Genomic DNA, 23,589 nt, shown 5'->3' on the forward strand with positions numbered 1-23,589 from the left:
AGTTTAGAGTAAGCTGGCTAACATGTGATACTGAGGCTCTCATCCGGAAAAACACTGGGTTAGGCAATCAAGAGCAAGTGAATCCCTATGACTGTAATGTGTTGGAGTACACTTAATAGGGAAATCAGCAAAAAAAGGGGTGCAGTGGATCTGGCAAGCAAGGTTATGGAGATTTTCTAGTGTTTCTATAGATGTATTAAGAGTGAAAGGGTGTCTATGGAGAGAATAGGTTACCGTAAATATTATGTTTGTTTCTGTGGAGATGGGTGAGTATTTTGATGAATATTTCTCATTAGATTTTACAGTGGAGAAAATGACAGATGTTAAACAAATGAGAGAAATGAGTAATAATCTCTTGGACGACATATGAATTACTAGGGAAGAGGTATTTGTAGCCTTAAAGTAGATAAATCCAAGGACCCGATCATGTGTATCCTCAGACCTTGAGGGAAATTAGGGCAGAAATTGGGGAGGCCTTTGCCTCATCTTCAGCCATAGGTAATGTTCCAGAAGATTGGAGACTTGCAAATGTTACACCATTATTTACAAAAGCAACAAAGACAAGCCAAGGAACAATAAGCCGGTGAGTCTGACATGAGTTAATTCTGACAGGGTCTATCAGCATTTTGATAAACAAAATCTTACTAGGGACAGTCAGCACGGCTTTGTGCATGGGAAACAATGTCTCATGAATCTCGTAGATGGTGGGATGTTAGCAAGGCTTGTCTGAAAGGTTGTATGGGATCCAAGGAGAGATAGCTAATTGGATTTATAATTGATACTTAGTAGTAGAAAGCAGAGAGTGACTGTCAAAATCGGTTTCTTGGTCTGGGGGCCTGTGACTAGTGCGGTGCCACATGAGTCAGTACTGGGACTTTGAAATTATTTATATAAATAAATAACAATGTGAATCTACAAGGAATGGTTATAAGCTTATATTTTGTATGATACTAGGCAATATCATCGATAGTGAAGAACGTTATCAGAATTTACAGGAGAATCTTGGTCAGTTAGGTGCGGGAGCTGGGAGCCGGAAGGGTCATAATTTGCTGAAAGTGGTGAGTGACTGGTAAAGAAGGCATTTGACATGCTGCCCTTCATCAGTCTCTGGACTAAGTATAGGAGTTGGGATATTATGTTACAGTTGTAGATGATGCTGGTGAGATCTCACCTGATGTGTACAGTTTTAGTTGTCCTTCTTTGGAGATACATCATTAAAATAAGCAGTATGCTGAAAGATTTACAAAGGTGTTGCCAGTGAGAGGGAGAAATTGGGTAGGCAATGTCTTTATTCCTTTGAATATAGAAGGTTGAAGGGTGACCTTCTTTGAGTTCTGTAAAACCATGAAGGGGTACAAACGAGGTGAATAGTTTCTTTCCTTTCTAGGTAAAGGGAAGGAAAATGACACAGCATATGGTTAAGGTAAGAGATAAAGGATTGAAAAAGAACCTGAGGGGCAACTTCACAAGGAGTGATACATATAAAGATTGAGCTGACAGAGAAACTGTTTGGGGCAGATACAATAATATCATTTAAAAGATGTTTGGATAATTACATGGGCATAGGACAAACACCGGCTATTGGGAGCAGCGTGGTCAGTCATCATGGATAAGTTTGACCTAATGGCGTTTTTCCATCCATTATTATTCTGTGACTCGAAGAGAGTTCCATAGACTCACAAACCCCTGCAAGAAAAAAAGCACCTCAATTCTGTCTTAAGTGAATGATTCCTTATTTTTAAACAGTATCTGCTTTATTAAACAATATCCCAGTGATGTCCTCTCACTGACTTGGTCACATCTCACTGCTTTCAGTGTGATTTGATTGCTACTTGTTGAATAATATCCTGGGTTGTAAGTTACAGTTTGTACAACCATTTTCGCTGTTGAGCAAGTAAAATGTGCTGCATTTACTTATGACATCATAATATACACAAAAGAACCGGAAAATGACATTAGTATCCGTGTGAATTGTGGCAGGAAGTGCCTGGTGAAGTATCTCAAGATGGACAGTTTCAACAGGATTTGTGCTGCAGACACAGCACAATGTGCCAACATCACATGCTATTCTCTATTAATTCCTCCAAAATGAATATTCTCTCAGCCAGTTTCTGGGCACAAGTTGGAGACATCCATCTTTACTGTAAAATGTCTCTGAGTCAGATTTGAGGTTGAGTTCTTATACTTGCACGTCTCCTCTTGCTTGACCTTTTCATTTCACATCCATCCTTCGATTCACTGCAGATTAAACTGAAAGGTTAATCATTTTGTAAGTTTCAGCATATTGATACCTAAAACACGTCAATAATTTTAGAACAAGAAAACTGGAATTCATGAATTTCATCAGTGGTAAAATACTCATAACAAAACAAACAAGATTAGGCAGAGGTTAAAAATATACTTGAAAAATGCTTTAACCAGTTATCCTTTTCGAGAGGTCGGTTAAAGGAAGGGGAGGAGACCAGCTACTGCTGTTCCAGCTCTCTAATCTCGACGGACGGACGAATGTTATAGACTGATAATGAGCAGAGGGTTGGTTGTTTACCACAGTTTTAGAGCTGTATTTTCTTCCAGCATGCTGAATATAGCCCTGACTACCAAAGCAAATTATTAAATGCTTAAATGTACAGACAAACTGTATGTTTCCAGTTCTATATCAAAGCATTGGCCAACGAACACAAATGGGTGGAAATTCTAGTTTGCAAAACAGCGTATGACTTCAAATGCAGAAGCTTGAATTTTGGCTAATGTGAGTTTTGCCATCTGTCAATTACTTTCTTTTAATTTTATCATTTGTAATGTTGGTTTTGTTTATGTAAAACTTACGAAATTTGGTTTGTTGCTAAACTGATTCAGTTTTTGCATTCTCCATATCAGACATCCAACTGAATTTTTATCTGCTCTCTCTACTGTATATTAATCAAATTAATAAATTTAAATCTAAAATATTTAAGGGTTTTGTTTGAATATGGAGTTTCATTTTCATTTAGTCAAATGTTATAGGAACAAGTAGGAACTTGAGTTGCACTGTCTTGTTAATATTAAACTAACTTTCTCCTTTCTGGCTTTAAAACTTTATAATTTGTTTTGCAATTTGCTGAATATGTTTTCTGGCTAGTAATCCTACAGGAAGCAAAGGTCAGCTATGATGCCACCTACTTCACTCAGTTAACTATTTTGCAGGGGAATAAGCCTGAATAATGGGCGAAATTACACTGATAATGGTTCTGCAATGACTACCATTTTGCTTCCTCTTTTGTTTGTTGAAGCTCTATCCCTTTCACACAGGACTTAAAAAGTATATAATGGATGTTAATTATTTATATCTGAAGGGATAAAAATGCTACACTGAGGGTGCTAGCTGCTTACCTGTAATTGCTTTGCTTCCTGGGAGTATTCAAACACTATTGTAGATTCATGCCAATCTTTTTATTGTCTTGCATGATCCACACAAATTCTTTATTTACTCTCAAGTTTCTTTTCATAACCATCATTCATCGCTGCACTCGGAAGATGAATAAAACTTTTACAAGTCTTCACTCATTTAAAATCAGCTGTAAATCAGTAAACCTGTGTTTTGATGCACATTTCTTAGAAGTATCACTTATATTTCCTGTTGTACTTGAAATGTCACACTCCAGTGTAGCTGCTAATTTGCACTGAGTAACGTAACACACAACCTGCTGTAGTTCAAAAATGCAGCCTTGTTGAATAGCAATTTAGTCCAGGGTACATTATTGTCATGAGCCAATGAAAATTCAAAATACTATGCTGATAATTTCATCTGAAGATGTTTTTTAGTTGTAAAGTGTGGAGCTGTCTGAAGGTAGTGTCATTGATGCCCTATAGCAAGGTATGAGGTGCTATGCCTCATAATAAGAGGGTTTTAGATTCATGTCACACTTCAAAGATTTACTGTATTTATTTACATTGTGTTCATGAAAGCTTCCGGCAGAGAAATCCCATCAGCAACATATGCCCGCTTCTTATACATGCTTTTATCTCTGCAGCTCTTACCCATCCACTCCACTTTGATTCTGTTTGTTAAGTGGTAATATTCAGTGTCTAATTAATTTGTAAGCATGTCTTTGGGATTTTGCAGGAAACCGTAACATCTGTAGAAACCATAGACTGTGCTGCATCGTCATGCTGCCCTTGACAGCAAGAATCTGAGCTTTAAATCTAGAACTATATTTAATGAGTGTCACAACATTGAAAGTGCTTTATTTTGGATGAAGTCAAGGTCCCCCCCCCCCCCCCCCCCAGCTTTCTGTAAAAGGTTTTGTGATACTTTTTCAGGAAGAAGGAAGGAGTTATCTCTTTAATATCCTAGCAAACTTGTATCACTTATTCAGTATAACTTAAGCAGATGATCTGATCGGTACCACGCTGATATTTTTGGGACTCTGGTGTGCATGAATACATTTTGAGTTTTGGTGAAAAGTCTCAGGCCTGAATCATTAATTTTGTTTCCCTTCCCACAGATTCTGCCTGAATTGCTGAATATTTCTGACATTTTCTGTTTTGTTTTGGCATCTGCATTTCTTTAAATTTTCACACTCCAAAATCTAACTTGTGTGAAGAGTTCATTTAAATTTATTCTTACAAACTTTAAAACTTCCAACTTAAGAACATCTTGTCATCTTCCATTCGGGCACATTACAAGCATTGGGACTGAATTTCTCGCTCACTCTACATACACGCATGAACACACTGTTTTTCATTTCTGTCTGCAACTGTAGCTTTTAATGTAATAGTTTAACAACATTAGTCAGCATCCTATCACAGACATTCCCATAATTCTCTCCATCCAATTCCTTCCACTGCAACGTTAAACATATTTGTCTTAACACTTTTTCAAAACTGTTTAAGAATCTTTGAAAGCAAAATATCATTTCTGTTCATTCCCCTCAGATGTTTCTTTCACTAACCAATATAACCCCTTGGATACTGTTGAGGTGGATGTTCTTCAGCCTCCCGAGTGTAAGGATGTAATCAGTCAGGATGATAGTGATAGAAAACTCGATAATGATGGAGACAGACAGGAGATTCTGTGGGCACAGAAGAATCTGCAGAAAATTCTTGAGGGGGTGGGTGAATAGCCAGGGGTCATTGAACTTGTTGGTACAAAATAGTGTAGCTAAAACAAGGGACAAGTTCCTGCAGAATGAGTATTGAGTGTTATGTAAGAAGGTAAGATGCAGGACCTCAAGGCTAGTAATATCCAGTTAACTACCAGTGCAATATGCTGGCGAGGTCAAAAATAGAACGATAGGCCAGGTGAATTCATAGCTGAAGAACTGGTGCAGAGAGCAGGGATTCAGGCTCATGGATCACTAGGATCTCTTCTGAGGTAGAGTAACCTGTACAAGAGGGACAGGTTGAATTTGAATCAGAGGGGGAGCTAATATCCTTGCAGGGAGATTTGTTAATGCTACACAGAAGTATTTAAACTAGAGTGACAGGTGGATGGGACTCTGAGCAGGAGGATGTCATGGGATAAAGCAGCAGTCAGTGAAAGCCAGTCTGGTAATCAGGAAAACCAGGGACCCAGTGAAGGCAGAGAAAGCAATACTCAGTTAAACTATATTTTTTTCAGTGCTTGAGATTTAACAGCTAAGACACACAAACTCAGAGTATGGATTGATGAAGGTGTTATAAACATAAGAAACGTGGCTGAGAAAAGGGTTGACAACTTCATATTCCATGATATGGATGCTACAGGTGTGAGAGAGGTACCGATAAGTGAGGAGGGAGTGTAGCATTTTTGATAAAGAAGCATGTAACAAGCAATGACATTCTTTGGGGATTATCTGACGAGACCATGTGGGTAGAACATAGAAACAAACAAGGGAGGGTCACTGTCATGGAACCTCTATAATAGACCCCACAATAGTTAGCGGGAGCTTGAGGATTGCATTATAACCAAACAGAAAAATGGCTGGAATCAGTTAGTACTTTAGTGCAAGGGTGGTTATTAGGTACGTCACAAAACAAATTTACAAAAATTAGTGAAAATAGCAAAAAGAAAACTGCCAATATTTAGAAGATATCTACCACAAAACACAATAAATAGTTCCATAGAATTCTCTCTCCCACCCTTCTTCCCCCCCCCCCCCCCCTCCCTCCCTTCCTTCCTTCCTTCCTTCCTTCTACTGATGGCAAAGAGCTCCATTAAATCGGCACTGGGACATATCATCTTTGATTACCCACAAAGTAAACTTAAGACTGCATGTGAATTAGAACATGTTGCAGCCCACAATGTAGCTGCAATCATATTACAAAATAAACAACAGAATCTACCTTAAATACAGTATACAAGCAATATATGTCCATTTACACATCCCCATTACTAAAGAAATGGAATATTCCAAAGTGTATGGTGGGAAGGCACCATCAAGCCAACACGTTGGGACCATTATTAGAATATTGAAGACATTGAAGTGCACACACTCAATGCAGCAACAGCAGAATGACAAGACAACGTTTGTGTGTCTACATGTGTAAATGCCTGCATGTAAGGAGTGCGTTCACCACGTGCTCTTCTTCACAGGGTGTGCAGAGAAATTGGTTATAGTTGTAAGAATAATATTGTAAGTGAGAAATTTTGAAGTACCTACTGGCTCACCCAGAATGTAAATGGCATGGACATGGTTGAATTTATTAAGTCTGTCAAGGAAATTTTCCTGAGTTAAAATACAAAGATCCTTACTCAGCAGGGTGCATGCTGTTCCACCTTTTCAAGTTGGAGGCCGGTGACTAGTGGTGTGTCTCAGGGATCTGTACTGGGTCCAATGTTGTTTGTCATTTACATTAATGATCTGGATGATGGGGTGGTAAACTGGATTAGTAAGTATGCAGTTGATACTCAGGGAGGTGGCGTTGTGGATAATGAAGTAAGTTTTCAAAGTTTGCAGAGAGATTTAGGCCAGTTAGAATAGTGGGCTGAATGATGGCAGATGGACTTTAATGCTGATAAGTTTGAGGTGCTACATTTTGGTAGGAATAATCCAAATAGGACATACATGGTAAATGGTAGGGCTTTGAAGTATGCAGTAGAACAGAGTGATCTAGGAATAATGGTGCATAGTTCCCTGAAGGTGGCATCTCATGTGGATAGGGTAGTGAAGAAAGCTTTTGGTATGTTGGCCTTTATAAATCAGAGCATTGAGTATAGGAGTTGGGATGTAATGTTAAAATTATACTAGGCATTGGTAAGGCAGAATTTGGAGTATTGTGTACAGTTCTGGTCACCGAATTATAGGAAAGATTTCAACAAAATAGAGAGAGTACAGAGATGATTTATTAGAATGTTACCTGGGTTTCAGCACCTAAGTTACAAGGTTGAACAAGTTAGGGGCGTAGAAGGTTGAGGGGGGACTTGATAGAGGTATTTAAAATTATGAGGGGGATAGATAGAGTTGACGTAGATAGGCTTTTTCCATTGAGTAGGGGAGATTCAAACAAGAGGACATGAGTTGAGAGTTAGGGGGCAAAAGTTTAAGGGTAACACGAGGGGGAACTTCTTTACTCAGAGTGGTAGCTGTGTGGATTGAGCTTCCAGTAGAAGTGGTAGAGGCAGGTTCGGTATTGTCATTTAAAGAAAAATTGGATAGGTATATGGACAGGAAAGGAATCGAGGGTTATGGGCTGAGTGCGGGTCAGTGGGACTAGGTGAGAGTAAGCGTTCGGCATGGACTAGAAGGGCCGAGTTGGCCTGTTTCCGTGCTGTAATTGTTACATGGTAATATGATTTTGTGTGTCATATTAAGGGGGTGAATACTTATGCAATCAATTATTTTGTGTGTTATATTTGTAATTAATTGAGATCACTTTATAGTCATCTGTTTTATATAGTAATTTGTAGATTTTTATTATGTATTTCACTGTTTTGCTGTCGCAAAGTAGCAAATTTTATGATATTTGCCAGTGATGCTAAACCTGGTTTCTGATTCTGTTTCCATACAGTATAACTTGGGCTATAATCAATTTAGGAGTAATCTATGGAAAGAAAAACACGAGTTAACACTCAAACAGTATGAGTGTTTTCAGTATTTTCAGTTTTTATTTTGGATTTCCAACTGCAGTAAACTCTGTCTTCAGCAGTTAGCTAAAAAGCGTCTTATACTTTTATTTGCATTTAAAAAATATTTTCTCTCAGTGAAATGCAATGCTGCCGTTGAGTGGGAATATTTCAAGGCTTCAGCAGAATTCGCATTTTTGCAGATTAGAGCAAGAGATACTAATAAGTTGTGAAAATTGAATGGCAAAAAATGAGAGTGATCTTGTAATGGTATATGTAGGAACCATGTATCTGTTTTCTGTCTGTATTTTATTTTGTTGCAGATTTATCATGGGTAATCTCATGTGGGTTGGGCTGTGGTAGAAGTGAAGAGTATAGTTTTATATTCATGCTTTGTCTTAGTTCAGTTTAGTCTGGTTAGAGCAGGGAGGGGATAGGCTGTGGGAATTATTTTTTTTGTTGACTGCTGATGTCTAAGTTAATTTTCTGAATGTGCTTAATGCTAATTAGAACACTTAAATACGCTTAGTGCAGCTGTTAAAGTCGAATCTGAATAAAACTCAGGAAACCAGCTTCTTATAGTTTATTGTGCACCCTCCTGCAGGAGTTTGAGACCCTGTTGTAGAAGGGAAGGCACGTAAGTACTGCCACCATCCGACAAGTGGGCCCACTTAGTAAGTTTCCAGCCCAGCACCCCGGGTGCCAGTCTTTCCTGGCTGTCCGCTGTCTCACCACGCTGTCACCGGTCTATTCCTGGTTGCCAACCAGACTACTCCTGGTAGTCACTGGTGTCCAGAACAAAAGAATTGAAAATACACTTGAACTAAGATGTTAACTGTCCTGTGCTATCACCAGTGGAATCATCAGTTGATCCAGGCACCAGTTCAAAAGAGTACGCACCCTTTGAAGCTTCTAGTTTACACGGAGAAACATACCTTGTGGTCCTCCGAGAGGGAGGGAGAATGATGGACCCAATCGGACGGATGCAGTTAATTATAGGCCACATATTATCAATTCTTCACAGCTAACTTTGTTATTAAATTATATCACTAGTTTTAGTTTCATTTTTTTATCGTTACAAGATTGCTCATCTTTGCTGGTTTCTTAATAAAGGATCAAGTATAATTCTTCAACTTAGAACTTCATTATTTCTGGAGCGCTTCACACAGAGTCAAACTCCCCCAACATGTTTGGCTTCTGAATGGTTTTGGTTTGTTTTCAAGTAACTGCTACAGTAATGACAAGGGTAAAATGATCATTAATAATAATGTGGGGAAGTACATAGTTGAGATTTTTGTTTTAGCTTGGGAAGTTTTCAAAAAAAAGAGAATGTTCTTGGAACAATAGCAAAATGAAACATAACAGAAAACTTATAGAGAGAGGAACAGTCTTAAAATACTGGTTCAGAAAGCAATCGTGCCACAGTTTATTGGGAAGATCTAGTTTGGCTAGATAACTGTAATTCCAGTTTTCTGAACATGGTTTGGATACAGAAGGGAGAGAATTTGTTAAAAATCAAGGTTTATTTTACAAAGGGGCGTATCCTGACTAGCACGGGTTTGAAATAAAATTCAGGCAAGATCTATAGAACTGGAAGTATATTGAATACATCAAGTTAAATGTAATTTCATTTCAATTTCTATAGCACATTGTGATGTTTTACGCTTTCAAGACCCTGCCCATTGGCTCTGGAAATAAGAAGGCAGCGCTGTAGATCTGTTAATGAATCGTGAAAACCAGCTAATATCTGAAGTAAATTGAGGATGCTTCTGGCAGCTGCTGATACAAGTCCTATGACAATCAGGAAGAGCAGGCTTTTAAGTAAAATATAAATGGATCACTTAAGAACCAATGGTAACATTAATCAGCTTTAACTTTTTACACAATTAATATTAAGCTCACAAAGTGATTACATTCTCCTGGAGTTTTTGTCCTCAGGATGTCGCTGAGAAAAATGCTGTCTATTGCTTCTAGTTTACGAGCAATTACAGTCGCAGAAAAGACAACAAAATCAACTACCTGTATATCTGTTTAAGCAGTATTGTTTCCCTTGTTAGCAGGAATGCAGGGTGCAGCGATTTTACGTGGCAGTTTGATGGTGCTCCAGTTAGAGCAGCCCCACTCATAGCATAAGGAAACTAGATTTATTGCTGACTGGGTAGTTTCATGTGAAGTTTGCACATTTTATTCATGACCGTGTGGGCATTTTGCTGGTTGCTCATATTTCCTCTTAAATCCTGCGCTGAAAGCTTAAATGGAATGAGAAATCTAGGTTAGTTATTGAGAAATAAACAAAGGGGAATACAGGAATGCTCTTCTGGGAGCGGACATAGCCACCTACTGACTAACTGTTAATGTTGTAGGCCAGCCTTCCAGTGGCTTGGGATCTTCATCTACCTGAACAGGTAAATGAAGCTTTGGTTTACACTTTTTATGAAAATGGAACCTCCTTTCAAGTGGATCATCTAATGTGCTCACTGTCTGGACTGGACGTATTTGTATGTTGAATATATCCTTTGATACTGACTCCTTATGCCGCTTCATTATTTCATTGATCATTTATGTTACAATTAATTTTTATATTCAGCAAGTGTTACTTCACACAATCCATGTACATTCCACAGTGCCATTTATTGTTTTCCTCCCACAGTTTCCTTTCTCTCCATTTTCCTCAATCTAATTGAAATCTCTTCAGTTTTAAGTTGTAGTCAGAAGCACACAGCAGAAAATTTGAAACCTTGATTATATTTTTCCTTCATGATGCTGACTTGCTGCACAGTGGATTTCAAGAAGTACAGCTCATGGTTTGAAGGAGATTTACATGAGAACCATAATTAATGTAAGAAAAAAAAATACAACAAATGCATGGGACCAGGAGTAATAGTGGAAGCAGGTTCACTCGCAGAATTTAGAAGGAAGCTGGCATGTTTTAGAAAAAACGAATATGCAGCCAGTGGGCAGAAGGCAGAGGAATGGAACTGGCTGAATTGCTTTTGCATAGATACCGTTTGAAATGTCTTGGGCTTATAAAATGAACCCTCAAAATAACTTAATTCTGATGTACTGTATATTGCTTAACAAGCTTGACAGTATCAAATTGCCTATTTAACATCCAAATCACTTCCATTTTTGGTAGGACTTTGTGTAACTACAGTAAGCCACATTAATGATTTGTGTGTGTACAAATGATGAGATTACAGTTGTTCATCTACTCATCGCAGAGATGGAAGCATCTAGTTCCAAACAAAACTATGAATAAAAGATTTCCCATCAGGTGTCACAGAGAGCTGCTATATGGAAATAGCAAATCATAAGCACAAGAGATTCTGCAGATGTTGGAAATCCAGAGTAACACATGCAAAATGCAGGAGGAACTCAGAAGATCAGGCAGCATCAAAAGAAAGGAATGAACAATCAACGCCTTGGGCCAAGTCCTGATGAAGAGTCTCAACCCAGAGGATCAACCGTTCATCCCTCTACACTGATGCTTCCTGACCTGCTGAGTTTGTCTAGCATTTTATGTGTGTTACTCTGGATTTCCAGCATCTGTGTGCATATGGAAATAGGCCCTTAATGTCCATGCATTCTTATAGCATACCCAGCAGCATTAATTCTGCTCCAATCCTATTTTTCGTCTTGCATTGCTAGCGTCAACCCCGTCTCTGCGTCTATTTCCTCACTGAGGACAATCTTCTTGGGCCTATGCCACCAGTGAAGCAAAAGCCATTGATGACCTCCTGCCTCCATTGTCCACAAAGTCCATGGTACGATTGGAGCTCATCCATGTTGCTATAATCCATTGTATCCACAGTACAGGGTTTTGGCCTATATAGCTTCGGGGATGTAGGGTTGGACTTTGACAAGCCACTTAGGACAATGCTGTCCTGAAAAAAATTGAAAAGTGAGAAACTCCAGATGCTGGAAATCTAAAAGAATTGTAAGGGACACTAAACGATGATCTGGAGGAAGAAAGTGTGTTAGCATTTCCGATCAGTGACCCTTGAGTGGAATTGTTGAAATATCATTGACTTGAAATGTTCCTTCTGTTTCTCTTTCCTTAGATGCTGCCTGATCTTTTCTGTGTTCTCATTATTTTCACTCCCAGAATCATACTGCACTTGTAATAATTTGTTCTGTATTGGTAGTTTTGAATAACATTAACTAGAATGATCAAACATTTGGTATTTTGTATCTGCACAGCTAACAGCAGAGATTTACCTAATAGCGGGTAAGAAGAACAATCATGGACTGCAAAAGGACATGGTTATGAGAATAGCACTCAAGTTGAAGAGGAAATTTAAAATAAAGAAATATTGAGCACACTTCAGCAGAAGAGGAGAAATTATATAAACAAAATAGAACAGTGTTAATGACACTACAGAGGGACTTCGGTGTACATATTGATAAATTCTTGATAGCGCAGGCACTGGAGAGGGTAATTAGAGATTCAAGTGCATCTAAAGTAGCAAAAAACAGGATTTTTGGTCAAAAGATCCAGGCATCTTAGCTTCTGCAGAATAAAGATGATGTGAAGTATGCAGTCTGTAGGGGATGAAAGAAAAGTCAATTAGGGCATACAAATGGGAATTGGATTGGTACGAGCAGCAGTTTGCAGTAATACAGCGAAAGACCAGATTAATTAGATCTCAGGAGGTGCTTTACAAGGAACAGACTAGATCACCTAAAATGAATGGTCTAGCAGGCTACATGAGCCCAGTATTTTGTATCGTTACATGAAATGAGGAAACCTCACTAATTGAAAACTTTGATAACCATGAATCCAAAGTCACTTTTTTCTAGAGTCTTGCATTTTCCCACAACTGTGTAGCAATTCATCCACAGGCATTAGTTCCAATAGTGACAGCACATTATACTCTGTCTCTCTCCCTCAGAATTCAAAGGAGCAAATTTTTGCAGATGGAGTGTATGTTGATGTGATTTTAACATTTCTGACTTGGGGTTTCAAATTGTAAAAAATGGTTCTAAGTTCAAAGTAAATTTATTATCAAAGTACATATACAATCCTGTGATTAATTTTCTTGCAGGCATACTCAATTAATCTACAGATTAATAACCATAGTAGAATCTATGAAAGAGCCCATCAATTTGAGCATTCAATCAGCATGCAAAAGACAACAAACTGTGCAAATACAAAAAGAAATAAATAAACAAACAATAAATGTCGAGAACATCAGATGGAGAGTCCACGAAAGTGAGTTAATTGGTTGTGGGAACATTTCAATGATGGGACAAGTGAAGTTACCCCTTTGGTTCAAGAGCCTGATGGTTGAGTAACTGTTCCTGAATCTGGCGGTGTGAGTCCTGAGACTCCTGTACCGCCTTCCTGATGGCAGCAGCAAGAAGAGAGCATGTCCTGTGTGGGGGTCCCTGATGATGGATGCTGTTTTCCTGCGACAGTGATTTATGTAGCTGTGTTTAATGCTCGGGATGGCTTAACCTGTGATGGACTAGGCAATATCTGTTACTTTATGTGGGATTTTCCATTCAAGAGCATTGGTGTTTCCATACCAAGCTGCAATGTAACCAGTAAATATGCTTTCCGCTGCACATCTGTAGAGGTTTGTCAAAGTTCTGGGTGTCATGCCGAATCTTCGCAAACTCCTAAGGAAGTAGAGGAGTTACCGTGCTTTCTTCGTAATTGCACTTAAGTGCTGGGTACGACAGGTCCTCCAAAATAAAAACAACAAGGAATTTAAAGTTGCTGAACCTCTCCACCTCTGATCCTTTGAGGACTGGCTCATGGATCTCTGAATTCCTCCTCCTGAAGTCAGTAATCAGTGTCGTGGTTACTTGAAATGACCAGGAGATGCAGACAATTCTTCAAGAAGTTTAAACCTTTATTTGCAAACAAAGGCTGAGGCAATCAATGAACTTGTCACCGAAAGCCCACCGAGCTCCCGTGTACAGCATTCTTTATAGTAATTTCTTATCTCAGTTACATTCCGGTTTCATCAACATACCCAATCAATTTATAATTGCATATCATCTATATATTAACTAATCAATCGCTCTTGCCTAGCTCTCGGTGCGTCACCATTATTTTTCACCCATTCGCATTGGGACCTTATTCGTGGCCAAGATTATGTTTTTCAGACAACCTCCCTCACATTACATTCCTGCTCGCAGCATCCTGTCCGCCACCATTATCTCTTACTAAACAAAGGCTGAGTGTAATACATGGGATACATCTCATCTAATAGTGCTGCTAAACAAACAGGTGTTCTGTAAGTGCCATAATATGCAGCTAAGAGAGTACAAAGTATCTAGTGAAAACAACATATAACAAAATGTGTCTAGTAAAATAATGCACACTAATATTCAGTTCCTAGAAGTGATTACATAGTATAGTAAATAGCTAATAAATAGTGATTATATTTCAGGTATATATAGTGGTTATGTCAGATATATTTCTCAATATCAGTTCCTTGGTCTTGCTGACGTAACGCTTACATGACAGGCTGGTGTATGTCTAGGGGAAAATTCCAGCCACCCGCTAAACCCCGCCTCCTGTATACGTGGATGCTGTGGAATACACGCTAGTGCAAAGTCACACACATGATATCAAGCTCACACCAGGTACAGTTACAGAATACAGTTTATAAATCTTACTAGAACTAAGTGATTAATAACAATACAATATATATGAAGGGAAAGAAAATAAAGTCGCTAAAACTCATCAAAATCCAGTCGATTTGTGCACATCGTTGGAGCTCAATCCTTGACCCTCCGACCACTTCGCTCTTCTCTGATCTCCATGATCCGCACACCTGGGACCACCCTCAGTGATTGACCATCAGTGCCACACCTGTCCGCCTTCCTCACCGTCTTCTCCCCGACTCCCAAAAATACCGCGCAATCCCAGCTCCCAGACATACGAGAAAATAACATCCAACCCAATTGATTAAAAAATGAATACAGTCCCCGTTATCAGCAACTTTAACCTAAACAAGCTTCGAAAATGCTCTGCAAGAAAAACGCTCCCTCACCAGTTAGCACAACAAAGAAGCAGTTTGACTTTTAACAAACAACGAAGCCATTTTGAGTAACATACGCAGTACACTGACATTGAGTGAGAGGTTGTTGAAATGACACCACTCAGCCAAATTTTCAATCTCCCTCTAATATGTGTGATCAATTGGAATTCATTCCTTCCACAAAAATTATTTTTTAACTAATTAGCTATCAATATTTTTCAGCAACATATTAGAAAATGATGAATGTAAACTCCCTACAGGAATAAATACATTGTTCTTTTTTTTGAATTGACACTTAGGGCCAAAATCATGCATCAGGTCTTTTGGCCCAAAGCTTTGATTGTTCATGCCTCTCTGTGGATACTGCCTGAACTGTTAAGTTCTTCCAGCATTTTGTGTGTGTCACTCTGATTTCCAATATCTGCAGAATCTCTTGTGTTTATGGCTTGCTATTTCCATATGGCAGTTATCTGTGATTCCTGATGGGAAAGGTTTTAATCATAGTTTTGTTTGAAACCAGATGCTTCTGTTTCTGAAATGAGTAGATAAACATAAGTAAATCTCATCATTTGTACACACAAAAACTATTAATGTGGCTTACTATAGTTACACAAAGTCTCACCAGAAATAGACGTAATAGGCTATTTGAGAACCATGTTTCAGCATAATAAGCAATGTTATGTTACAGAAGCAAACCACATTATCCTTTCCTAGCTTGTTAAACATTTGTAATTATTCCCAAATGGTACATTTTTAAGAGACAAGAAGCTGGAATCTCCATCAGAACTATCTGCTGGAGGAACTCAGCAGGCTGAGTAACATTTGTGTGGAAGGCTAGTGGACCTGAATTGCAGATGTTCTGTGTCAAAACCCTGTAGCTGGGTTTCTGTTTGCAGTGTCTAAGCCAATTTAAACAGGTCTGTATTCCCTATTGTTCCTCAGATCCTAGTTTGTCGGTACATATCCAAGTACTGTTTAAAAATTGTCAAGCTTCTTGTCTCTACAATCTTTCTGGCAGTGAGTGCAAACCACCCACACAGTCCGAATAAAATGGGCTTTTCTGGTCTCTAGTCTTCTTTTTATAATCTCCTACTTTAAATCACCTTCATTAGCTAGAAAAAGCTTTAGAGCTTCTTGGGATCTGAAAGGCGTTTCACTGATTAATTGCTAGTTGCTCACAATAATTCAATTTTAACTGAAAAGCAAAAATAAAATTGAAAATATGAAATAAAGCAAAATAGGCTGGAAGTACTCAGCAGACAAAAGAAAAAAAGTAACAGTTAGGATTTCCCTTTTGCAATAACATCTTTTTCTTTTAACTTAACATTTCTCAGTCACTATATAACGTCTCCCACTTCCGCTAAAGGGTCATTGACATGAAATAATAAATTTGCTTCCCTGTCCACAGATGCTGCCTGTCCCACTGAATCTCTCCAATAATCTCCTAATGTAATCATCTGTTACTCAATATCTTATAACCGCAGCTACTGTGGGAGCTGTGAACAAAAGTGTCAAAATGAGAAATAATGGAATAATAGAAGCAGTGATCAAATTAGACAGGAATGTGGACATAAGGTGGAGAAGCAGATGAGATTTCATTGACGGAGTTGGCAAGAACAAAGGGCTAATAACAATAAGAAAATCTGCAAATTGAACTCTGACACTAGATGCTTTTTTTCTAAATATAGCTATCGGTCCAACATTTTGGCTCTCATTAGTTCAATATTCAAAGTAAAATTTATTATCAGAGTACATACATGTCACCATGTACAACCCTGAGGTTTTCATTTCCTGTGGGCATACTGAGCAAATCCACAGAACAGTAAATGTAAACAATGGACAACAAACTGCAAATGCATTAAATAATGAGCATGAAGTAACAAGAAATAAAGTCCTTAAATGTGTGTAGTTATCCCTTTTGTTCAAGAGCCTGATGGTTGAGGAGGTAATAATTTTTCTTGAACCTGGTATTGAGAGTACTGAGGCACTTGTACCTTCTATCTGATGGCAGCAGTTTGTGTGGTGAGGATCTTTGATAATGGATGCTGCTTTTTCATGGCAATGTTTCATGTAGATATGCTCAGTGGTTGGGAGGGTTTTACTTGTGATGTACTGGACCAAATCCACTACATTTTATGGGATTTTCTGCTCAAAGGCACTGGTGTTCCCATACCAGGCCGTAACGTGGTCAGTCAGCACACTATCCACCACACAGCTGTAGAAGGTTGCGAAAGTTTTTGATGATATGCTGCATTTTCGCAGACTCCTGAGGAAGTAGAGGCACTGTGGTGCAATTGTATTCATATGATGGGTCTAGGACAGGTCCGCTGAGATAGTGACACCCAAGAATTTAAGATTTCTGACCCTCTCCACTTCTGATCCTCCGTTAATTGCTGGCTTATGGACCTCTTGTTTCCCTCTTCTGAAGTCTACAATCAGATCCTCAGTCTTATTAAGTGATAGATTGTTGTTATACCACTCAGCCAAATTTTCAATAGAATAATATTTAAGTATGATATACAATTGAATACTTGTGCTCAGATGTCATCTGAGGAAACTTTAAGGAAAATAGGATAATAGTCTAAAAGTGGGCTATTGAACATCATCACTTACAGAAAAGGCATGATTGTATTGGAGAAGTGTAAGGATGTTACCATTGTGACTGACAATAGATTGGATTGCTAAATTGTTTGTAAATGAACAGGCTTTATAAAATTAAGAGGAACCTAGATAGAATAAATAGCTAGGACATATTTCCCTTGGCATAGATTTAAAGCAGTTGGTAGAAGGAATAAGAGAGGAGATGAGGTAAAAATATTTCTATCTCATGACTGATAGTGGATGATAGAGTTCTGGACTCACTATTCCTAAATCCAGCACCTAGATGTATTTTTAAATGTCTGGAAGTTGGGATCAGGCCAAATGATTTCAACTTACTTGCATGGTTATAAAGTTTCATTCGACTTTTTATCGGGGTATATCCTTTCAGTGATTCTGTGGTTTATAATTTTCTATTCAAAATTACCTGGTTAGTTCATCCTGAGGTTGAGGAGAATGTGGAACTTGCTAACACAAAGAAAAGTTTAGGTAATTAAGCAAAAATGTTTTAATGGAAATTTTTAGGTAAGCAAGAAGGGAGGAAGAAACAGATGGAAAAGAGACATACACAAAATGCTGGAGGAACTCAGCAAGTCAGGCAGCACCCATGGAAGTGAACAAACAGTCAACATTTTGGACCAAGACCCTTCTTCAGATGAAAAAGGGATAGCTTTGTATGAAGGAGGATTGGTGGAGACTTGTGCAAAGCAGTGACAAACTGGGCTGGTTGGTTAGCCAGATGTTGTGCTATATATTGTATGCAACTAATAAGAACATATAGCACCTGCTGTGGGAAAAAGTTTCTAAATTATGGTTCTTAGAGATGGATGAAACACCAGTCTAATTTGGTGGCAGAGATCTCTTATTTTTGTGGTTGAATTATGGCAAGGTTCCTTCTGAGAACTCAGTGGCTGGGCTATTCCCCAGCAGCTTATGGAGTAGCAGAAAATGAAACATGCTGTCTTTGTGAGTGGAAGTTACTTAGAACCATTGTGAGTGGATGCTGACTGAACTGCATGGGACTTTTATCAGAAATGACTCTGCTTTTAAAGCAATAAGTTACCCAGAGGAAGTATTGAGTCTTTTCTTGGTCAGAGAAAACCAGTCAGCAGCACAATTCAGGATTGGGTCCAAATCTCAGACTTTGATCTCATTACAAGCAAGTTTTTCCACCAGGAGAAGTTGAGGAAAAACTAGTTGAACTAGCCCTGCTTCTGCCAAGCTGATTACATGTTAGCCAGTTGCAGAGCAGTGTAATCTCATAGGGGTCTTGATCTTCTTCAGAAGTAAGAAGTTATCTAACAGTGGATACAGTTGCAGAGAGGGTAAGAATTTTGGGCACTCAGTAATGTGGGGATTGGGAAGGAATTCAATTTTGAGGTGGAGGGTCAGCTGCAATTTTACTGAAGTGTTGAGCAAGATGGAAGGGCCCAACTCTTGTTTCTATTTCTTCTTTTATAAGGAATTGTTATTTTAGTCTCTAACCTAATCTTGACTAATTGAAGGAACAACATAATGAAGAAGTCCTTTCAAAGTAGTCTTAAGAATGGTGTGTAAAAGAGACAATATATATTATTTTGTGGAAAACTATAAGCCTGGAGCAGGTCAGTTTTGTATCACAGAATTTGACCAGTGACATTTCCAATGATTTCTTTGCAGCCTATACTGGATGAGTATCCTTTGAAATACGTGAGGCCAGAATTATTTTGGATGTTTTTCTATTTTAGAATAATTTTAATTTCAATTCCTATTCTCCTTCCAGTATGTTGGTCCGTGGCCTCCACTTGTGCCAAGATGAGGCCACCCTCAGTGTGTAAGAGCAACACCCATGAATATCATTTGACCTTCTGGTTTAAAAAAAACCCTCCTTCCCCCCACTTCTATTCCCAACTCTGACTTCTTACCTCTTCTCCCCTATCTATCACTTCCCCCTAGGTCCCCTCTTTCTTTACTTTCTTCTATAGTCCACTCTCCTCTATCAGATTCTTCCTCTCCATCCCTTTATCTTCCTACTTTCCTATCCACTTGCTTCACCTATCACCTTCTAGCTAGTCCTTCTTCCCCTCCCCCACCTTTTTATTCTGCCATTTTCCCCCTTCCTTTTCAGTCCTGAAGAAGGGCCTCAGCCCAAAACATCAACTATTTATTTATTTCTATAGATGCTGCCTGACTTGCTGAGTTCCTCCCGCATTTTGGGTGTGTTGCTTTGGATTTCCAGCATCTGCAGACTTTAAAGTTGCTGGCCCTCTCCCCCACTGATCCCCATGAAGTTAATAATCAGCTCCTTGCTCTTTCTGACATTGAGGGAGTGGTTGTTGCTGTGGCATTTCAGTCCCCCTCATATATACAGATTCGTCACCACCTTTGATTTGACCAATGACAGTGGTGTTGTCAGCAAAATTAAATATTGCATTAGAGCTTTGTTTACCCTGACGGTCTCAAGTATAAAGTGAGTAAAGCAGGGTGCTAAGCACACAGCCTTGTGGTCCAGTCCAATTTGACTGGTGTCTGTAAGTGAGGAAATCAAGGATCTAGTTACACAAGGAGGTATTGAAGTTTATTGATTTGAGGGGATGATAGTATTGCATGCTGAGCTGTAATCTCTGAAGAGCATCCTGATACAAGTATCCTCACTGTCCAGATGTTCCAGGGTTGAGTGAGGGGCCAATGCAATGTTATTTTTTGAGATCTGTTGTGCCTGTGGACAAATTAGAGTGGATCCAAGACACTTTTCAGGCATGAATTTAAATGTTTCTATCTCTCAAAGCATTTCATCACAGTAGATGTTGATAAGTGCTACTGAACAATAGTCATTGAGGCAGGTTTCCATGTTCTTCTGAGGTACCGTTATAATCGAAGAAGGTGGATACCTCCAGACTGCTGAAGTGACAGGTTAAAGATATTGGTGAACATTCCAGAAATACTAAGTTCAGTGTCATTAATGCTGCCATGGGCTTTGCTTTATCTCTTTATGTCTTTTAATTCACTTATTTTTGGTTTGCAGTTGTGAGGTGAGGATCTCACTACAAAATGACGGCCTGCATAACAGTCACTGATAGGGATACCGGGTCAACTCCACTCCAAAATGGGGACCTGCATCAAGCTCCATGGGCATCAAAGCAAATTGGAACAGGGCTAAAAGTTAGCTTTTATCCTATTCCCAGCAAACCCGAGAACAACTGCTTAACCTATCCACTGGGTGAATATATTGCAGAAGAGATTTGTGTAGCTGCTTCCAAAGCCAGTGGTGAGTACATTTTTGATGTTTTTCCTGTATTGGTTTGCACTGGGTTTCTGTAATAGCAGAAACTAAACTGTTAATCTGTGATTAAGTTATTAATGTCTCTTTCATAAATGACTGATAGCAGATATTCCATACTCCACTTTTGTAAAAGTTCAGAACAACTTTGTTCCTGTAATTTGTTCCAGTAAAAGTCTTAAATTTGTCCAAAAAGGTTGAATTTTAGAACAAGACCATGTAGAATGTAAAAAAGTACCAGTTTCTTGGTTACATCGGATACATTGATCAGATAAATTTGGATTTAATTTATTTATTTTTTGTGGTGTTATATATAATTGATGTAGAAAATTATATTGCACTAATCTTAACCGAACATTTATTGAATTTGTCATACTATCAAGACATAGTCTTGACCAATTTGTTTCTTCACTTTTAATATTCAAATCACTTTCCCATTTTTGTCTTGTCTTATGGACTCCTTGTTTAATTGCCTGTTTTTGAATCAAATTATACATAAAAGATATAATTTTTTTAATCTTTCCTTTTTGAATTAAAATTTCTATTTCATTAGATTTCGGCAATAACATTATTTGACCTAATTTTTCTCTTAAATAAGCCCTTAGTTGAAAGTAACACAAAAAAAAGTGTTATTTGATGCTTTATATTTATTCTTTAATTGATCAAATGACATTAATATACCTCCTTCAAAACAATCTCCTATATGTCTAATCCCTTTTTGAAACCAATTATATAAAAGTTGATTGTCCATTGTAAAAGGAATAAGTATTTTGAATTAAAGATCTCTTTGCTAATAAAGATTTTTTTGTCTCATCATCAACATTTATCTTATTCCATAAGTCAATCAAATGTTTTAATATAGGAGATTCTTTCTTTTCCCGTATCCATTTTGATTCCCATTTTTATATATATATATATACTTCCTCATAATCCAATATTACTCTTACTAGGTGATATTGAAGGGATAAAACCGAAACCCAAATTAAATAAATATCAGAAAGAATTCATAAAAATTGCACTGGCGTTAGCCAAAAAGGCTATTGCAGTTACTTGGAAATCGGATACATATTTAAGTATAGATTGTTGGAAGAAAGAAATTTATGGCTGTATTCCACTAGAAAAAATTACTTATAATTTAAGAGATAAATATGAAACATTTCTGAAAATTTGGTGCCCTTATTTACAAAAGACAGGACTAAATATATAGGTGCTCTGAAGATGAAACAATTGGTTACTAGGGGAAAGAAATAAATATATATACTAAAGTTATTACGAACTCCATGGAGCATGTGGGGATCTTCCAACAACCAGGCACTCTTTTTTTTTCTTTCTTTCTCTTTTTTTTATATAGGGAAGTTAGGGGGAGGGGTTAAAGGGAGGGGGGAAGGGTTATATACATTTTTTTCTGTACTTTACTCTGTTATCACTTAAAAACGCAATAAAAAAAAAGTTTTCCAAAAAAAACAACTTTGTTAACACGTGTACCATTTGTTATCTGGAAAGAAGAGCAGTAGGGTAATATATACAGCATGGAAGCGGGCCCTGAACTGCAATTTACCCATGCCCATCTAAGCAAGTGCCATTTGCCTGTGTTTGGTCCCGATCACCCTCAGCCTTTCCTACCCATGTACCTGTCCAACTACCTTTTAATTGTCAAACTTCAAAGTAAATTTGTTACCAAAAGTACATATATATGTACTTTGATATACTCTCTGGAAATTCATTTTCTTGCAGATATTTTTAGGGAGAAAATAAATACGATAGAAATATAAGAAAAACTATACATAAACAGGAAAAAAATTGACAAACAAGCAGAGTACGAAAGAAGACAAGCTATGCAAATAAAAATCATTCTAAGAAGTTTAAGGAATTCATAAAAGTAGATTGTAGAAGCAGTTCAGAGTAGTGGTGAATGAAGTTATCCTTGTCACCCAGGATCCTGACTAATGTAGTGTAATAACTGTTTCTGAACCTGGTGGATCTAAGGCTTTTGTACGTCTTGCCCGATGGCAGTAGCAAAAAGAGGGCAGGCCTGGATGATGAGGGTCTTTTGTTGACTACCATCAACTGATTAGATTAGGCATTTCACAACACAACATTTAATTAATCAAAGCTTGCATGTTATTGTCTGTGAACAAATATGATATAACTATGTTGACTCCAGGCCAACATGAATTGTACTGTGCTTTCTGTACCAATACTCACTCAGGCCACTTCTCCAATTTATAACACCGAAAGTGGTCATCTCCCGTTGGCCAAATGGTTAAACCTTCACCTAGCCCCGGCACGTGAGTCTTTCTTGCCATAGTTAATCTCTGGAGTGCTTACTGCTTTGCATTCAAAGCCCCTCATTCTTATATTCCTTCCTTATCAGTATGAGTTGTGTTTCAGTCTCAGTGGCTCTAACTTTTAGGACTAATGTGTGTTGGCTTCCCATTGGAACCAGTTGAAGCTTCATTTGGATTGCTCTTCTCACAAGTGACAACTCGTAATTACTGTCTCTTTGTTCTGAATCAGAGCAGATCAGTAGTTCATGTTACTCAGGCCAGACACAGATTCCCCTAATTATAAACCTGCATGTTCTATCTTACCAAAGAACGTCTCACAAATAACTTCTTATTCAGAAATTATCTTTAGTTCAGGAGCATCATTGTGTCGACTTCAAAGCATTTGTATTTGTCTGAGTCTCTTCACACAACAAAGGACAAGTAATG

General features: G+C 38.1%; 1 protein-coding gene across 3 annotated transcripts in view; it reads left to right on the forward strand.

Moving 5' to 3' along the window:
- jak2b (Janus kinase 2b) overlaps positions 1-23,589 on the forward strand; it is a 268,366-nt gene that overhangs the window by 125,295 nt on the left and 119,482 nt on the right. For 2 of the 3 annotated variants that reach the window (XM_059974879.1, XM_059974881.1), the window contains exon 2: positions 20,621-20,863. In XM_059974879.1, the coding sequence (XP_059830862.1) occupies positions 20,647-20,863 (217 nt within the window). In that variant the 5' untranslated portion in view covers positions 20,621-20,646. Of the gene's footprint in view, positions 1-2,504; positions 2,750-20,620; positions 20,864-23,589 lie in introns of those variants that run through there. The other variant, XM_059974880.1, reaches the window with a different exon arrangement.

The sequence above is a fragment of the Hypanus sabinus genome, chromosome 7 (genome assembly GCF_030144855.1).
Source record: "Hypanus sabinus isolate sHypSab1 chromosome 7, sHypSab1.hap1, whole genome shotgun sequence".
Taxonomy (NCBI): Eukaryota; Metazoa; Chordata; class Chondrichthyes; order Myliobatiformes; family Dasyatidae; genus Hypanus; species Hypanus sabinus.